Consider the following 16,045-nt stretch of genomic DNA (forward strand, 5'->3'; position numbering starts at 1 on the left):
TCCAGATCTGTTCGCACAACACGCTGATTGGTGTTCTCAGTGCGAAGACGGGACTTGGTCTCCACGGGGACTGTGCGGTGGTCACTCCCACCAATACTGTCATGTACAGATGCATTTCCGACAGGTAGATTTGTGAGGACGAAGTCAAGTAATTTTCCCCCTCGTGTTGGTTCGCTCACCATCTGCTGCAGGCCCAGTCTGGCAGCTTTGTCCTTCAGGACTCGGCCAGTAGTCGTGCTACCGAGCCACTCTTGGTGATGGACATTGAAGTCCCCCACTCAGAGTACCTTCTGTGGCCATTGCTACCCTCAGCGCTTTCTCCAAGTGGTGCTCAACATGGAGGAGGACTGATTCATCAGCTGAGGGAGGGCGGTTGGTGGTAATCAGCAGGAGGTTTCCTTGCTCATGTTTGACCTGATGCCATGAGATTTGCATTTGGTCCAGAGTCAATGTTGAGGACTGCCAGGGCCATTCCCTCCTGACTGTATATCACTGCATCGCCACCTCTGGTTTGTCTGTCCTGCCAGTGGGACAGCACATACCCAGGGATTGTGATGGAAGAGTCACGGACCTCTGCTGAAAGGCATGATTCTGTGAGTATGGCTATGTCAGGCTGTTGCTTGACTGCTCTCCCAGTTTTGGCACTGGTCCCCAGATTTTAGTGAGGAGCACTTTGCAGGGTCAACTGGTCTTGGGTGCCTTTTTCATGTCCAGTTTTATTCTGAGTATGACTTTTTTTACACGAGTTTTTACAACTGAATGGCTTGCAAGGCCATTTCAGAGGGCAATTACGAATCAACCACATTGCTGTGGGCCTGGAGTCACATCATAGGCCAACCGGGTAAGTACGGCAGGTTTCCTTCTCTGAAGGACATTAGTGAACCAGATGGGTTTTATTTATGACAATCCGGTCGTTTCATCGCCAGCATTACTGATAGTAGTATTTTAATTCCAGATTTTAATTAATTAATTGAATTTGAATTCCCCAGCTGCCGTGGCAGAATTTGACCTTATGACACGTAGATTATTCATCCAGGCCTGCTAGATTACAAGTTCAGTAACATAACCACTAATGCTACCGTACTGTATCTGGACAATAACATATTGATTTGACTCTGTTTATTAATTAGTATTTTAAAAAACCGCATTCCCACGGGTCACACTGAGATGGGGCCTATTTTTTTATCAACTATTAAAGGTGACGTTGGGTCCAAGAAATAAAAGTGACTAAAAAAGCAAAATAGAAACTAATAATGTGATGTGGTTCAGTTTCTTTTAATTTTGTGATGAAGAAATAAAGGTGTCAAGGGGGGAAAAAGCAACAATTTCAATGCAACCAAACAAGAAGTCCGGGGGCGAATTGTGGAGCTGTCGTTGGACCCAGTCTCACCTTTTTTCTTCCATTAAAAACAGGCCCATCTCCGTGTGAGCCGTGCGAATGCTGGTTTATGTTCCGGAGCCCGTGGGCCTCGGACTGTGCCTCAGGCTGATTGGAACAGACAATTACTGCCAGTTAACAGCGCTGCGATAAAAAGAGGGAGTCGGTTTTCTACTCTCACTTACCTGGGAGAGTTTGTTAGTTATAATGGAGGGCTCGGGGATTCTTGGTTTGTTACTTGTTGTCATCTGTTCAGCTCAGCCGCCCTCTCTCCTTTTCCCCGCCGATAAATGTTGGCTGTCTCCCAAAAACCGCAAAGACTGCGGATTTCCGGGAATTGAAGCCAGTGAGTGTGTGCAGAGAGGCTGCTGCTTTGATGCGGGGAGCCGGGATGCACCGCCGTGTTTCTATTCACTGGACAGTCTTCCAGGTGGGTGTATTCTCAGTTCGTTTATGTTCTGGGCCAGGACTTTCCAGGTTCACCCGCAATCTAGCTGTACTAGGGGTTTCCCTGGACAGTTTCCTCTTTCTCCTTCCTGTCATACAACGTCAGTTGCAATTTCAAACCTTTCCAGTCCGGAAAGTGGACATGGTGGTGTGATTGAGAGTCTCTAATCCCGCAGAGTATAAATGATTGTGGGATTGGGGGCTGGTAATCAAACAGAAAGCGAAATAGTTAATCGGCCTTTGACACAATATCTGCAGTTAAAATCATTCCACCGTTGCTCGGTGACTTGGGACTCACACTGGTTGCATTCTGCCACGTGTAATTGTCCAGCTAGATTGGGGGGAGGGGCAGAGTGAATGAGCCCCGGCCCCTGCTGCCACTGACCATTTGAATTTGATATTTAATATCTATCGGCGATGCGCGCAATTTAAATCCAAGCAGCGTGGTGACGAGCTGTAATTGGTCAACTGGTTTCCATCAGACAGACAAGGGGACGGGATCGAAACTGAAACATCGATGGGGTTTGTCCCCTTCCCTGTAACGGTTCCCTTGACCCTCCCCGTGGGTCAACTAACCGCCTTTCATTGACTCTCTTGCAGTCTGCACCAAGGATGGGCAGGTCCTCATCGCTATCTCCAAGGATTTGACGCTGCCTCCTGTAAACCTGACAACGGTCCATCTGAAGGATGGAGAAGGAGCTGAGTGCAATCCGATCGTGGCCTCTGCAGACACTGTGCTCTTTCAGTTCGCAGTCACTGAATGTGGCGCTACTCAGCGGGTAGGTATTGTGGGCTGGGAGTCCCATCAATGGCTCATTTCGGGAATGATGGTCTTCTGTCTCTTGTAGCTGGACGGCATGAACATCCTGTATGAAACGGATGTGTTGGGTGAGTTTGAGATCTTGGATGGCGCTTTGGGATCGGTGACCCGGGACAGCCCTTTCAGGTGAGAATAGGAGCACATTCAGCGGGTAGAGACAGTGAGGAGCTGAATTCTCCAGCCGTGTCCGTTCTCTTGCAGGCTCCATGTCCAGTGCAGTTACAAGGGAAGCCTGGAGTCTGATCTGCAGGTGAAGCCCAGAGTTTACACCCTTTCTCCGCCACTGCCAGCTACTGAGGCCGGGATCCTGCTTCTGGAGCTGAGAATAGCGAGAGGTAACGAGTGCTCGCTGATATTAGTGTCCAACTTCAGGCTCTCTCCAAATAGTGCCCGCCCTTCATCTTTCTCTTTCCAGGTGGTGGCTACCGGAGCTGGTACGTGGCCAGTGACTACCCGATCCTGAGTGTGCTCCGGGACCCCGTGTTTGTGGAGGTTCGTGTTCTGAACCGGAACGATCCGTCCCTTGTGCTGGTGCTCAATGACTGCTGGGCGACCCCCACCCCCGAGCCGTATTCGGGGCTCCGATGGGACCTCCTGGTGGGCAGGTGAGGGATCGAGTGAGGGGGCTTGTGGCAGTGTGGGGATTGGGGAGGGGGCGACATGGGCGGGGATTAATACAGAAATCATTACTTCACTCCGGGTTAGTGATTGGGGAAATATTCCTTCGAAGGTGACATTTTGGTCCATTCTCCGGAATAATTGGGTTGATGTAAACCTATAACCGTGTGGCCATCTATTGGAGGTCTCCTCTCCCCGTGACGCCCCTCTGTCTCTGTTCCAGGTGCCCCTTTGCTGGTGATAACTACAAAACCCGCCTCCTACCAGTAAACGATGCTTCCCATTTGCGGTTCCCAACTCACCATAATCGTTTTGTAGTCAGCACGTTCGCTTTCTGGGACCGAGTTTCGGGCCGGGCTCTGTCCGGAGAGGGGAGTTTCCTTCACTGCTTCTTTCCCCGTCACTTGGTATCACTTGTTCCCTGGCTCTTAATAAGTGAGCAGGCCTCTGTTGGTAGGTTGACTGTAGAAGCATTAATCTGACTGTAACCTGTGGGATTGACCATACCGCACTGTCCCTTTGCAGGTTTATTTCCACTGCAGTGCTGAGGTTTGCTACCCTTCCACCCGAGAGAACTGCACGGCTCCCTGCAGCTCCAGTAAGTACCTGTGATCTGAATAGAAACTAAACCCTGATTGGGAGGGGTGGGTGTGGGACATCTGGACATGGGGCTCCCTCACCCTGTGCCCAGTGCTCGGCCACTTGCTGAGTGTCCCGAATCTGGCGGATCTGGGAACTTGTCCCGTTCCATTCGGTGCAGGTTTCCATTAGACTAGCAATCTCGGTCAGCGGGTCTGAGCACATCTTGCACCAGGTCAGTAATTGTGAAGGATGCTCTAATCCTTGAGCTGGGATGAATGAAGTATTTTTGGTTCCTTGCTACTTGCCCGGATGCTGAGCTGTCCTAATTGCCGATCCCTGAGGAGCAGAATCCCCATTGTTGGCACGGGTGTGTTCCACATCCGGTTCGGAAGAGTCCACCCTTGGCCTTGGAGAACATTTAACCGGCATCTAATTGTCCCCTTTCTGACACCGGGAATTCAGGGTGGAACCGAACGGATGTCCCGGGGCCGGACACCTGGCCAATTGTCAAAGTCTCATGAAACTGCGGGTCAAAGTAATGCATCAAACAGTGTCTCTTCACCAGGAGACCAGACTGGCCATTGTGGCGGCAGCAATTGCAAACTCTGCTCAGATGCCGCGTCCTTCTGAGAATCGGTTTGGTGAGAACCGGATGCAATTATAGCCGGAACTCTAAACTCAGTCCGGTACCCAGGGCCTTGATGTTTTTTGCATGAGGCCATCTGATTCAGGATTTGCAGAGAGCTGAAGATTTAATCATTCACCATAAACTGTCTCTTGTTCTCCTTGTCCCCCAGAAAGGCGAAGAAGCGCCGATGACCGGTCTGGGGTCTTGGTGACCGCAAATGGACCCATCCTTTTCCTGGAAGGTGAAGCGAGGTTGGCTGCTCGAATCCACCAGGACGAGAAAGGTAAGCAGTAAGCTCCACTTGTGTCTAGTGATGGAGTATCTGGTGCCCATCTAACCCTGGATTCTCCCCACAGATGCTGCTGTTGATTCACCCTCCCGTGTTCCTGGATTGGCGATTGGGGTAGCACTGCTCTCCTTGGCCCTGTTGGTCGGGACTGTTGCTATGTCGAAAATGGAGCCTGGCCGCAGGGTGGGCTCCGAGTGCAGCTCTATGGAACTGTAGATGTCTGTTGGATAATAAACTCCTGTTATAGATGATTGCAGGTCTCGTGTTATCTTCCAAATGCTCGCTGGATTTTACTCTTTGCAGTGAGTTAACTTGGTGCCTGGTTTGAGAATTGTTTGTGCAGCATCCGACGGCTGCAGCCAACAATTACCCCTGCCCCCACCCCCACCATTCGGATTGAGATCCGGGGCAAAGTTGCGGTGGGTTTGTCGTAAAATGGTGTCGGGCAGGAATGTCTGGTTCATTTTCCTCTAACTCTGATCCTGTGGGTTGGTCCTGGGCCCATGTCTCTGGAATTACCTATTCCCTGAGGGCATCGATTGACCAGTTTGCCAAGCCTGAAGTGTTGGGCTCTCCTCGCATGCCTGCTGGCTGCTGGTCTCTCCAGCTTTTGGAACAGGAGAATGGACCAGATGAATATGTGGCTGCAGGGATGGTGTGGGAGGGATTTAAGTTCCTGAGACATTGGGACCTGTTCTGCGGAAGGTGGGACCTGTACAAGTGGGATGGGCTACGCTGGAGCAGGACCAGGACCGATGTCCTCGTGAAGGTGTTTGCTCGTGCTGTTGGGGCTGGGAATTTGAGCAGGGAGGCGGAGGAGGTTGAAACAAGACAGAACGGGAAGAAGCAATAGTGGAAGGCAGAAAAAACAAATAGGCTCATAGTGTAAAATAATACTAAGATGGCTAGCAATCTTCAAAACCAGTCTAAAGGCGTTGTCTTAATGTGCAGAGCATTCGCAATAAGGTAGATGCGGATCGATATTAACGGGTATAATATAGTTTCGATTATGGAGACATAGTTGCAGGGTGACCAAGGATGGGTACTGAACATCCACGGGTATTCAATATTTAGGAACGACAAGCAAAAAGGGGAAAGGAGGTGGGGTAGCGTTGCAAGTAAAGGAGGAAATCAATGCAATAGTAAGGAAGGATATTTCCTCCGAAAATCAGGATGTGGAATCTCTATGGGTGGAGCTAAAACACCAAGGGGCAGAAAGCGTCGGTGGGGGTTGTCTATTGCCCCTCCCCCCAAACTGTAGGGGAGGGCATTAAACAGAAAATTAGGGACGCATGCAAGAAGGGTACAACTATAATCATGGGTGACTTTAATTTACACATCGATTGGTCAAACTAAATTAGCAATAATACTGTGGGGGAGGAATTCCTGGAGTGTGTACGTGATGGATTTCTAGACCAATATGTTGAGGAACCAACTAGAGAACAGACGATCCTAGAATGGGTATTGTGCACTGAGAAAGGATTAATTAACAATCTTGTTGTGCGGGGTCCGTGAAGGAAGAGCAACCATAACTTGATAGAATTCCTCATTAAGATGGAGAGTGAAGTAGTTGAATCCGAAACTAGGGTCCTGAATCTAAATAAATGAAATTACGAAAGTATGAGGTGTGAGTTGGCCAGGATAGATTGGGGAACTTTACTAAAAGAGATGACGGTCTGGAGGCAATGCCTAATATTTAAAGAACGTGTGCAGGAATTACAACAATTATTCATTCCTGTCTGGCGCAAAAATAAAACAAGAAAGATGGCTCAACCGTGGCATGCAAAAGAAATTAGGAATAATATTAGATCCGAAGAGGAGACATATAAAATTGCCAGAAAAAGCCGCAAGCCTGAGGATTGGGAGCAGTTTAGAATTCAGCAAAGGAGGACAAAGAGATTGATTAAGAGGGGAAAGATAGAGTAAACTAGCAGGGAACATAAAAACTGACTGTAAAAGCTTCTATAAAAATACGTCAAGAGAAAAAGATTAGTGAAGACTAATGTAGGTTACTTACAGTCAGAAATGGGAAGTTATAATTGGGAACAAAGAAATGGCAGAACAATTAAACACATACTTTTTGTTCTGTCTTCACAAAGTAGGATACAAATAACCTTCCAGAAATGTTAGGGAACCAAGGGCCTCGTGAGGGACAAACTGAAGGAAACAAGTATTAGTTTAAAAAAAAATAGTGCTCGGCAAATTAATGGGGCGAAAGGCTGAAAAATCCCCAGGGCCTGCTAATCTCCAACCCAGAGTACAAAACGAAGTGGCCCTGGAAATAGTGGATGCATTCGTGATCATCTACCAAAATTCTATAGACTCCTGAACGGTTCCTACAGATTGGAAGGTGGCAAATGTAACTCCACTATTTAAAAAAGGAGGGAGAGAAAAAACAGGGAATTACGACCAGTTAGCCTAACATCAGTCGTGGGGAAAATGCTCGTCTATTTTAAAAGATGTTAATGCAGAACGCTTGGAAGGCAGCAATGGGATTAGACAAAGTCAGCATAGGTTTGTGAAAGGGAAATCATGCTTAACAAATCTACTGGAGTTTTTTGAGGATGTAACTAGTAGAATAGATAGGGGAGAACCAGTAGATGTGGTGTACTTGGATTTTCAGAAGGCTTTTGATAAGGTCCCACACAAGATGTCGCGTGCAAAATTTAAGCACATGGGATTGGGGGGAATAGACTGGCATGGATTGAGAATTGGTTGACAGACAGGAAACAGAGTAGGAATGAACGGGTCTTTTTCCGGGTGGCAGGCAGTGACCAGTGGGGTACCGCAGGGATCACTGCTTGTGCCCCAGCTAGTCACAATATATATCAGTCTGGTAAACCTTCGTTCCACTCCCTCCATGGCAAGGACATCCTTCCTCACATAAGGAGAAAAAAACTGCACACAATACTCCAGATATTGGTGTGGCCTCACCAAGGCCCTGTATCAATGCAGTAAGACGACCCTGTTCCTGTACTCAAATCCTCCTGCAATGAAGGCCAACATACCATTCACCTTCCTAACTGCTTGCTGCACTTGAATGCTCGCTTTCAGCGACTGGTGTCCAAGGACACCCAGGTCTCGTTGCACTTCCCAATCTATCACCATTCAGATAACAATCTCTCTTTATTTTTACAACCAAAGTGGATAACATCACATTTATCCACGTTATACTGCATCTGCCATGTTCTTGCCCACTCAACCAAGTTGTCGAAATCACATTGGACAATCTATGATATGGATGAGGGAACGGAATGTAATATTTCCAAGTTTGAAGACGACACAAAGCTGGGGTGAAATGTGAGCTGTGAGGAGGATGCAAAGAGGGTCCAATGTGTCGTTGTGGACAATGCAAGGACAAATCAAGTATGAAAATACTCAACTGGGAAGAGCGAATTTCAGCGAGTTGAAAAGGGATCGGGTCCAGGTGGATTGGAATCAAAGATTGACAGGGCAAACTGTAAATGAGCAATGGGAGGCTTTGAGTGAGGAGATAGTTTGGGTACAGACTGGACACATTCTTACTCGGGGAAAGTTAGGGCATGGAAAACTAGAGCTCCGTGGATGACAACAGAGTATTTGAGACAGCATTTTGTACATTCTGCATACCAATGTCCGGACAGGTGTGCCCGCGGTTATCAACCACAACCTCGTCACCTGCACGCTGACAGATAAAAAGCGGCCACATTCTGCTTCAGTGAGATGAAATCCGAGAGCGGTTTCAAGGTCCATTGCAATTGCAAGTAGAATGCGTTCAGAAGACGTGAGATCATTGAGATACCTCCAAACACCCTGCCAGTTTGAACAGCAGCTCAACATCAAAAGTCTGGGGGGAAAAAAATGAGGGCTCGTCCGGGATTTGAACCCGGGATCTCTCACATAATTCAAGTAACAAACCCGAAGCGAAAATCATAGCCCAAGAGCAACGAGCCCGCTGGGAAAAAAAACACCAAGCATTAATTTCTGACTATCAGCGGCCACTTTCCCCAAATCTCCCTTAAAGTACCGGAAATAAAAATGTGTCCGTACATTAGTGAAGAATCATAAAGCCAATGTCTTCTCTGTTGAGTTTTGTTTAGGTCTCCCGACGCTGATAAAGAGGATTAGGGACAGTTGATGAGTTAATGGTTGTAACGGTGCAGATACTCCGGTGTAACGGTGCAGATATCCCAGTGTGAGGGTGCAGATACACCACTGTGAGGGTGCAGATACTCTGCTGCAAAGGTGCAGATGCTCGGATTTAAAGGTGCAGATACTCCGGTGTAATGGTGCAGATATTCCGGTGTAAGTGTGCAAATACTCGGATTTCAGGGTGCAGATACTCGGATGCAGGGATTTGTTGCCGCGACTGAAATGCGGCTTAGAACTGTTGTTATTATTCAAGGCAGCGCTGCAGGATCCTTTCATGATCTCTCACAAATCAACTGAAACCCATCGGAATGTGAATACAATTTTGCGTTTCCAAAATAAAAGGGAGTGACATTCATTGTGGAAACAGTCTGGTGTCGCTCACTGCAGAAATATCCATGTCAGAGTGAAGCGGCTCTCCTGCAACCTTCGAACCTTGTCTGTCAAGAAGAATTCAGATTTTCGCGAAGCCAATCACAGGTCAAATGGTGGAAGATCGGCCGTGCTCAGCTGGCCATTGAAACCAGGCATTTGTTTTGCAGCCAAAACAAACATCAGAACCAGGAAATGCGAGACCATGAAGATCAAAGTTTCCCGACCGTCCCTGGGTGGGATCGAACCACCAACCTTTACGGTTAACAGCCGAACGCGCTAACCGATTGCGCCACAGAGACAGCACACGTTTGTGTTGAACTCCTGATTCAACGAGCTAAAAATTCAGGGTGCAGCGATCAAAATAAATTCTCTCTGCTATCAGTTTACTTTTCCAAAATAAAGTGTGTGAAGTTTGCACGAGTGAAAATCTGTGCTCTATTATTCCTGAACATTAAACTCACCTTGTCATTAAACACCTGCATGTTGGAGGACTCAGTCCCCTCGTGGTCGAGAGGATTGATTTCTCGAGCTGTGATTCGCCATTCTCCATTCCAGTAATATTCAGGTTTGCTGAAAATGAGATGAGATGAAATGAGCAGGTCCGACGAGCAGGTCTGTGACACGACTCGGTGTTTACAAAGATGTCTCTTGCACTTACAGTGAAGCGGACGGCAGTTTTCACTCTTAAACCACGAACCATGATGTTCAGAAAAAGTGTGGCCGAGACATACTCGATTTCAGCGCGGTGACACTGGGTCAGAGTAAAGTTCAGTTAATGCGATTGCCGAGTGGCGAGAAGGTGGATTTGGAACTCCTGAGCGGCTGCACTGCGAGTTGTTCAGATCGACTTGGAGCGATATTCACTTCAATTCATCACTGACAGGGACAATTTGTTTCTAAGTTTCTTTTTCTCTGATGCTTGGTGAGATTTCAAAAGTTGTGAACGACCCACACCGACCCCAAACTCGTCACTTACACTCTGACAGATGGAACGCGGTCACACTCTTCACTTCAGTGAGATGAAAGCTGGGAGCGATTTCACGGTCGAATGCAATGGCGAAGAAAACTCATTCCAAGATATTGCAGGTCATTGAAGTGCCTTTAAATTCCTGATTGTTTGAACTGAACGTCTTCCCAAAGCGTTTAAGATTCACATGGAGCGATTTGGGGACTTATTTTCCATCTTTGCAAAAGTTTCAATCGCAGGTCAAAATCAAAAGTCGAGGGCGGAATGAGACGCCTTCCTGAAATTTGAGAACCAGGGAAGCAGACTTTAGAGCAAGGTTCTGTTTATTGAGAAAAAGCAGATACAATATTCATCCCGGAACGATCCAGAATCTGATCAGCTCGAAAAGTAACGGTTATCCCGTGATTTGAACACGCAGCCTTCTGGTGACGCAATAAGTCATGAAGATTGAAGCAGGAAGTTGAAAAGTGGGAATTGATTGATTCAGTGAGTGGGCAAAACTGCGGCAAATATAGTTCAATGTGGGGGAGAGCGAGATCATCCACTTTAAATCTAAGAAAGATAAATCAGAAAGTTTTCTAAAAGGTGAGAAACTGGGAACGGTGGAGGAGCAGAGAGATTTAGTGGTCCAAGTACAGAAAGCGCGACCAACTAGCGTACAGGTCCAGAAATTAATTAAAATGTCTAATGGACCGTCAGCACGGCCGGTTAACTCAGTTGCTTCGAGTGTGTTGTAACGCCTTAATCAAGGATTCGATTCTTATAATTTACTTTATTTATTTTGGCTTTTTATAACTTTTAAAATCGAAGCTTACAAAAAAATATATAAAGACAGATTCGAGGGGACAGTTTTTTGAATAACATCCATTCTCACTTTGCCCCTGGACCGGAGAAACGCATCTTTCTTTTTATTCAGGTTTTTTTTAGCAACTGACCCTGTGGTGCAATGGCTAGTGTGTTGGACTTCCACTTGTTTTGTTTGATAAGCCATTCAAAGGCTGTGGATTCGAGTTGCAACGGCGTTGGATTTTAGTTCGGGAGCTGGGAAGTGAAATTTTGCAGCAAAACCGCAACAGGATCATTAATGTCCGTCAAGGATGTGAAACTGCCCCCGACACTTCATCTTACACAAGTGGCTCCAGTCACACCTGAATTCATGATTCTAAAACCACTCTGAGCTGGATTGGCGAAACACTCTCAAGGAGGAGACTCAACATCTGCTCAGACCGAAAGTCAATCTGCTGGACTTCCGGCTCTGTCAGACTGCATGTTCCTTCAGACAGGTTTCTAACTGGACACGTGCATCCTGCTGCCGTGGCAGCATTGGTGCTTCAGGGGTAGAATTCTTGCTTGAAGTCATTCTATTCCTGTAAAACTAGCTCCTGAAATGCAGGATGGAAAGTATCCTGGCTGAGCGGCCTCTGGCGCTGGTTTAAAGCTCCAGTTAAATCCCACGATTTGAAGATGGATCAAAGTCATAGTTTGTGTCTCTAAAACCGCAGCCTCCCTCCTGTAAACAAGTAATACGAAACATCTCATCTGCTCTTGCATCCGCATAGTCCGGAGGAACCTCATGGCAATTCAGATAATTAAATGAATTTTGGAACACATCAATTGTACCTTCAACTCCGGTCGAAATGTTCACAAACAAAAGGTTTGTTTGATCTTACTGAGATTCGAATTAAAAATCCCGGTATTTCCTGAGCCTGTAACCCAAATAAGGACTGATTGCGCCGCTCGAACCCGGTCACTCTGATCACCTGTCCCACTCTGCTGGAAAGAATCTGAAGGTGAGATTTCCTGACCTGTGGAAACGTGTCCAGTCACTGTGATGAAACTAATATCTGCACTTTCACTTTCAGCTTCTTTCACATCCTCTGCTCCATTGCACTGCAATCGGGATTTCTGTGAACAGGTCAAAATGGATATTTGCAGAAATTCTGTCAGTGGTAAAATCAGAATCGAGAAACGCACCAAACATTGAAACCAGCGATTTAAACCACGAGCTCACAGTTCCACAAAACAAGGCCTGTCTTTAAAGGTCTGTTTAATGATCGAATAAATTAATTGAAGCCATTTGACCGCATTTGCCTCGTGCTGGGGTTGTTCGCCTGAGAGAAGAGAAGGTTCAGAGGAGATTTGATTGAAGTGTTCAAAGTCATGAAGAGTTCAGATAAAGTAAACAAAGAGAAGCTGTTTTAATTGGCGGAATGGTCGGGAACCAGAGGACACAGATTTGAGGTGATTGCAAAAGAACAAAAGGCGATATGAGGAACAACTGAATTACGCAGCGAGTAGTTCTGATCTGGAATGCGCTGCTTGAAAGAGTGCTGGAAGCAGATTCAATCGTGACTTTAAAAATGAATTTCAAGGGGAAAAATACAGAGCACCAGGAAAGGGCCGGGGAATGGGACTAATTGGATGGCTCTTATAAAAAGCCGCCACGGGCTCGATGAGCCGAATAGCCTCCTTCTGTGCTGTAACCATTCTATGATTCGATGGACAGAAGCGGTCTGAATGAATGGGCGATCGGTTGTGGGGAGCAGGGAAATTTTCGACTGGTTGTCCGGTTGTGTTACTGACGGCTCCTTGTTTTCGGATTATGGTTTTCATTTTGGCCGTTTCACTGTTTGATATGTGAGAGGTCCCCAGTTCAAATCCCAGAACCCTCCTGTTTCACTATTTCCAGTGAGGATTCACTCATTTCTTTCTCACATCTTTTCAGCGTTGCAGAAAGCAGGATTGATTTAATTCTCGAGCATATTTGAGGACAAGGGGTCGGAATGCAGCCGGTTTATCGACGCAACACACATGGAGAAAGTAAAATGCCTCACGGCGGTGTGCAGATTGAAACTGAAGGTGAATTTATCCCAATTCAGGCGATCTCAGAGGTGCAGAATAAAAATGCTCCTTAATTGGTCGGGAATATGAACCCTGTTCCCTCGCGTGGTAAGTGCAAATTCTACCAGTGAAACAGCAACGTTTGCATGGAATCGGGCTCTCTGTGTCCAGTTGGAAACCTGTTTGAAACAACATATAATTTCACAAATCTCCTCTGAGTACCTTGCGCATTCTGATTTACAGCCCTGCATGACTAGCACTCGCTGCTTGTGATGGCCGAGTGGTTCAGCCGTTACATCTAAAACTCGACAGGGTCTTTCGGTGAATCATTGAAATCCTGCTCACGGCGCCATTTTTTACAGTTTTGTTCAATGCTCAAATAAATATGAACTGGAGATAACGGGCCGCATTTCCTTCTCTCAGACAGATCCTCCACCGCGGCAGACCTTTTAATTGGGAGCCCTATGGTCTCTTGCAAAATTTCAAGGTGCGTGAAGGAAACTTCACAATAATCCACAACTGGAGTATTGTGTCCAATTCTGGGCACCGCACTTTAAGAAGGATGCGAAGGCCTGTGGGGTGGCGCAGAAAATATTTACTGGAACGGTTTCAGGGATGAAGGACTTCAGTTACGTGTATAGACTGGAGTAGCTGGGGTTGTTCTCCTTAGGGCAGGAAGGTTGAGAGGAGATTTGATAGAAGTGTTCAAAATCATGACGGGTTTAGATAAAGTAAATAAAGATAAACTGCTCCCGTTGGCGGAATGGTCGAGAACCAAAGGGCACAGATTTACGGTGGTTGACAAAAGAACCAAATGCTATATTAGGAAAAACGTTTTAAATCAGCGAGTAGTTATAATCTGGAATGCATCTTCTGAAAGGGTGGTGGAAGCAGATTTAATCGTGACTCTCTAAAAGGAATTGGATAAGTATTTGAAGGAAAAATATTAGCGGGTCTACAGGGAAAGAACGGGGGAATGGGACGAACTGGATTGCTCTGAATGAGAGCCGGGGAAGGCTCAATGGGCCGAATGGCCTCCTTCTGTGCAGTAACGATTCTATGAATGTATGATTCCATCTCTCTCAAGCTTCATTTCAAATTCTGCCAACTTGATAATCAAGCTTTTTTTCTACACTTAGATCTCTCTATCTCTCCCTGTCTCTGTCCCGCTCTGTTTTCCCCTGATTGACTTCTCAGGCTTCGTTGAACGGCCAAAGCTCATCGAACCTGCGACACCAGCAGAGAACGGTAAAGATCGAAAGAATGAGACGGTCGGAAAAGTAAAGGACCAACCCAGATGATGAATTCGTAGCCAATGTCCACATATTGATGTCTCTTCGTCCTCATAGTGAAAACATCAGTACTTTTAGCCCAGTATAAAAACAAATTCTTGTATTTATAAAGCGCTTTTCACGACCTCAAGACTTCCCAAAGCGCTTTGCAGCCAATGAAGTATTTTTGAAGTGTAGTCACTGTTATACTTGTGGATAATCTGCGGATGCCGAGACAGACAACAATGTAGCTTTAGAGCAATTAATTCTGCAAAGTCTCACTTGATATTACAACTCGCACATTCGAAACGAATGTGGTAAAGAGAGGCGAATATTGTTGATATGAAATAGTTAATGTACGTCTTCACATTGCCGTACATCGGAATAGAAAAAGTGATAGGATGTAGAGAATGGTGGCCGATCGGCTGTGGGTGGCAACGAATTCTGCATTCGTTTCACCCCTCTGTTATCAGTGGCTCGTTGGTCTTCGGGTATGATTCTCGCTTTGGGGATTTGCTGATTGTTATGTGAGAGATCCCGGACGAGCCCTGCGGTGTTACCATTTTTAGTTCAAAATCACTAATTGGCTTCTCACGTCTTGTCAGCGGTGTAGTCGGCAGGATTGTCTTAATTCCAGTGCATGGAGGACAGAATGCAGAGGTTCTGTCGACGTCAACAGACATGGAGAAAGGAAAATATCACAAGATGGTGTTCAAATTCAAGCTCAATGTAAATGTATCCCAATTCACTCGACCTCATGAATGGAGAATGAAAAATGCTCCTCTATTGGGTGGTGATCGAACCCGCGCCTCCCGCGCAGAAATCAAGAATTTTATTACTGAAATAACAAAGTCCGCACAGCAGCCGGCGGTCTGCGCTCAGTTCGAAACCTGTCGAAAAGAACATACAGTCTCAGAGTTCTCCTGTCATAACCTTCTTCATTCTCTTCTGCAGCGGTGTCGGATTTGTCGCTTGCAGCAGCGATGACCGAATGATTAAGGCGTTAGACTTGCAATGTGATTTTCCAACCCAGCTTCGACGCAATACACGTGGAGAATGGAAAATGTCTCAAATGGTGCGCAGATTTAAGCTGAGGGCGAATGTCGCACAATTCACGCGATCTTATGAATGGAGAATGAAAATAATCCGAAACGAACCGGAAATCGAACCCGGGTTTCTCACGTGATAAATGAGAATTCTATCACCGAGACAGCAAAGTCAGCACATTAACAAGCTGTAAGTTTCCAGTTGGAAACCTGTCTGAGAGAACAAAGTGTCACAAATCTCGTGTGATAACCCTACGCATTCCGATTTATAGCTGTGCATCATCGATGTTTGCAGCTGCGATGGCCGAGTGGTTAAGGCGTTGGACTTGAAATCCAATGGGGTTTCCCTGCACAGGTTCGAATCCTGTTCGCAGCGCCACTTTTCAAAGTTTGTTCAGTGTTCAAATTAATATGAACTTGAACGAACGGACCTTGTTCGCTCCCTTTGAGAGGTGCTCCATCGCCAACGACGCTTTGAACTCGGAGCCCAATTGCAAAATTGCAAGACACGTGAAGGAATCTCTCCCAAGCTCCATTCTCAGTTCTGCTCGTTCGCAGAACTTGACATTTATACAATTTGTTTCTATGTTTTAATCTCTCCCTGTCTCTCTCTCTTGACTTTGCCTGTTTTCTCCTGATGGACTTCTCAGGCATC

General features: G+C 46.4%; 1 protein-coding gene and 2 non-coding genes across 3 annotated transcripts; 2 read left to right on the forward strand and 1 right to left on the reverse strand.

The window, feature by feature from the left end:
* The first annotated feature begins 1,579 nt into the window (after positions 1-1,579).
* LOC137335921 (zona pellucida sperm-binding protein 4-like) lies at positions 1,580-8,468 on the forward strand. Its single transcript, XM_068001436.1, has 8 exons — positions 1,580-1,808; positions 2,426-2,604; positions 2,674-2,771; positions 2,847-2,980; positions 3,061-3,250; positions 3,487-3,716; positions 4,643-4,756; positions 8,386-8,468. Exons 1-8 carry the CDS (start codon positions 1,586-1,588, stop codon positions 8,466-8,468), a joined length of 1,251 nt encoding a protein of 416 aa, XP_067857537.1. The 5' UTR covers positions 1,580-1,585.
* A 1,021-nt stretch (positions 8,469-9,489) lies between these two features.
* On the reverse strand, positions 9,490-9,564 carry trnan-guu (transfer RNA asparagine (anticodon GUU)). Its single transcript has one exon. It is a non-coding gene; the product is annotated as a tRNA-Asn (tRNA).
* A 6,120-nt stretch (positions 9,565-15,684) lies between these two features.
* Positions 15,685-15,766, forward strand: trnas-uga (transfer RNA serine (anticodon UGA)). The gene has a single exon. It is a non-coding gene; the product is annotated as a tRNA-Ser (tRNA).
* The last annotated feature ends 279 nt before the right edge of the window (positions 15,767-16,045 follow it).

This window comes from Heptranchias perlo, chromosome 20 (assembly GCF_035084215.1).
Source record: "Heptranchias perlo isolate sHepPer1 chromosome 20, sHepPer1.hap1, whole genome shotgun sequence".
Taxonomy (NCBI): domain Eukaryota; kingdom Metazoa; phylum Chordata; class Chondrichthyes; order Hexanchiformes; family Hexanchidae; genus Heptranchias; species Heptranchias perlo.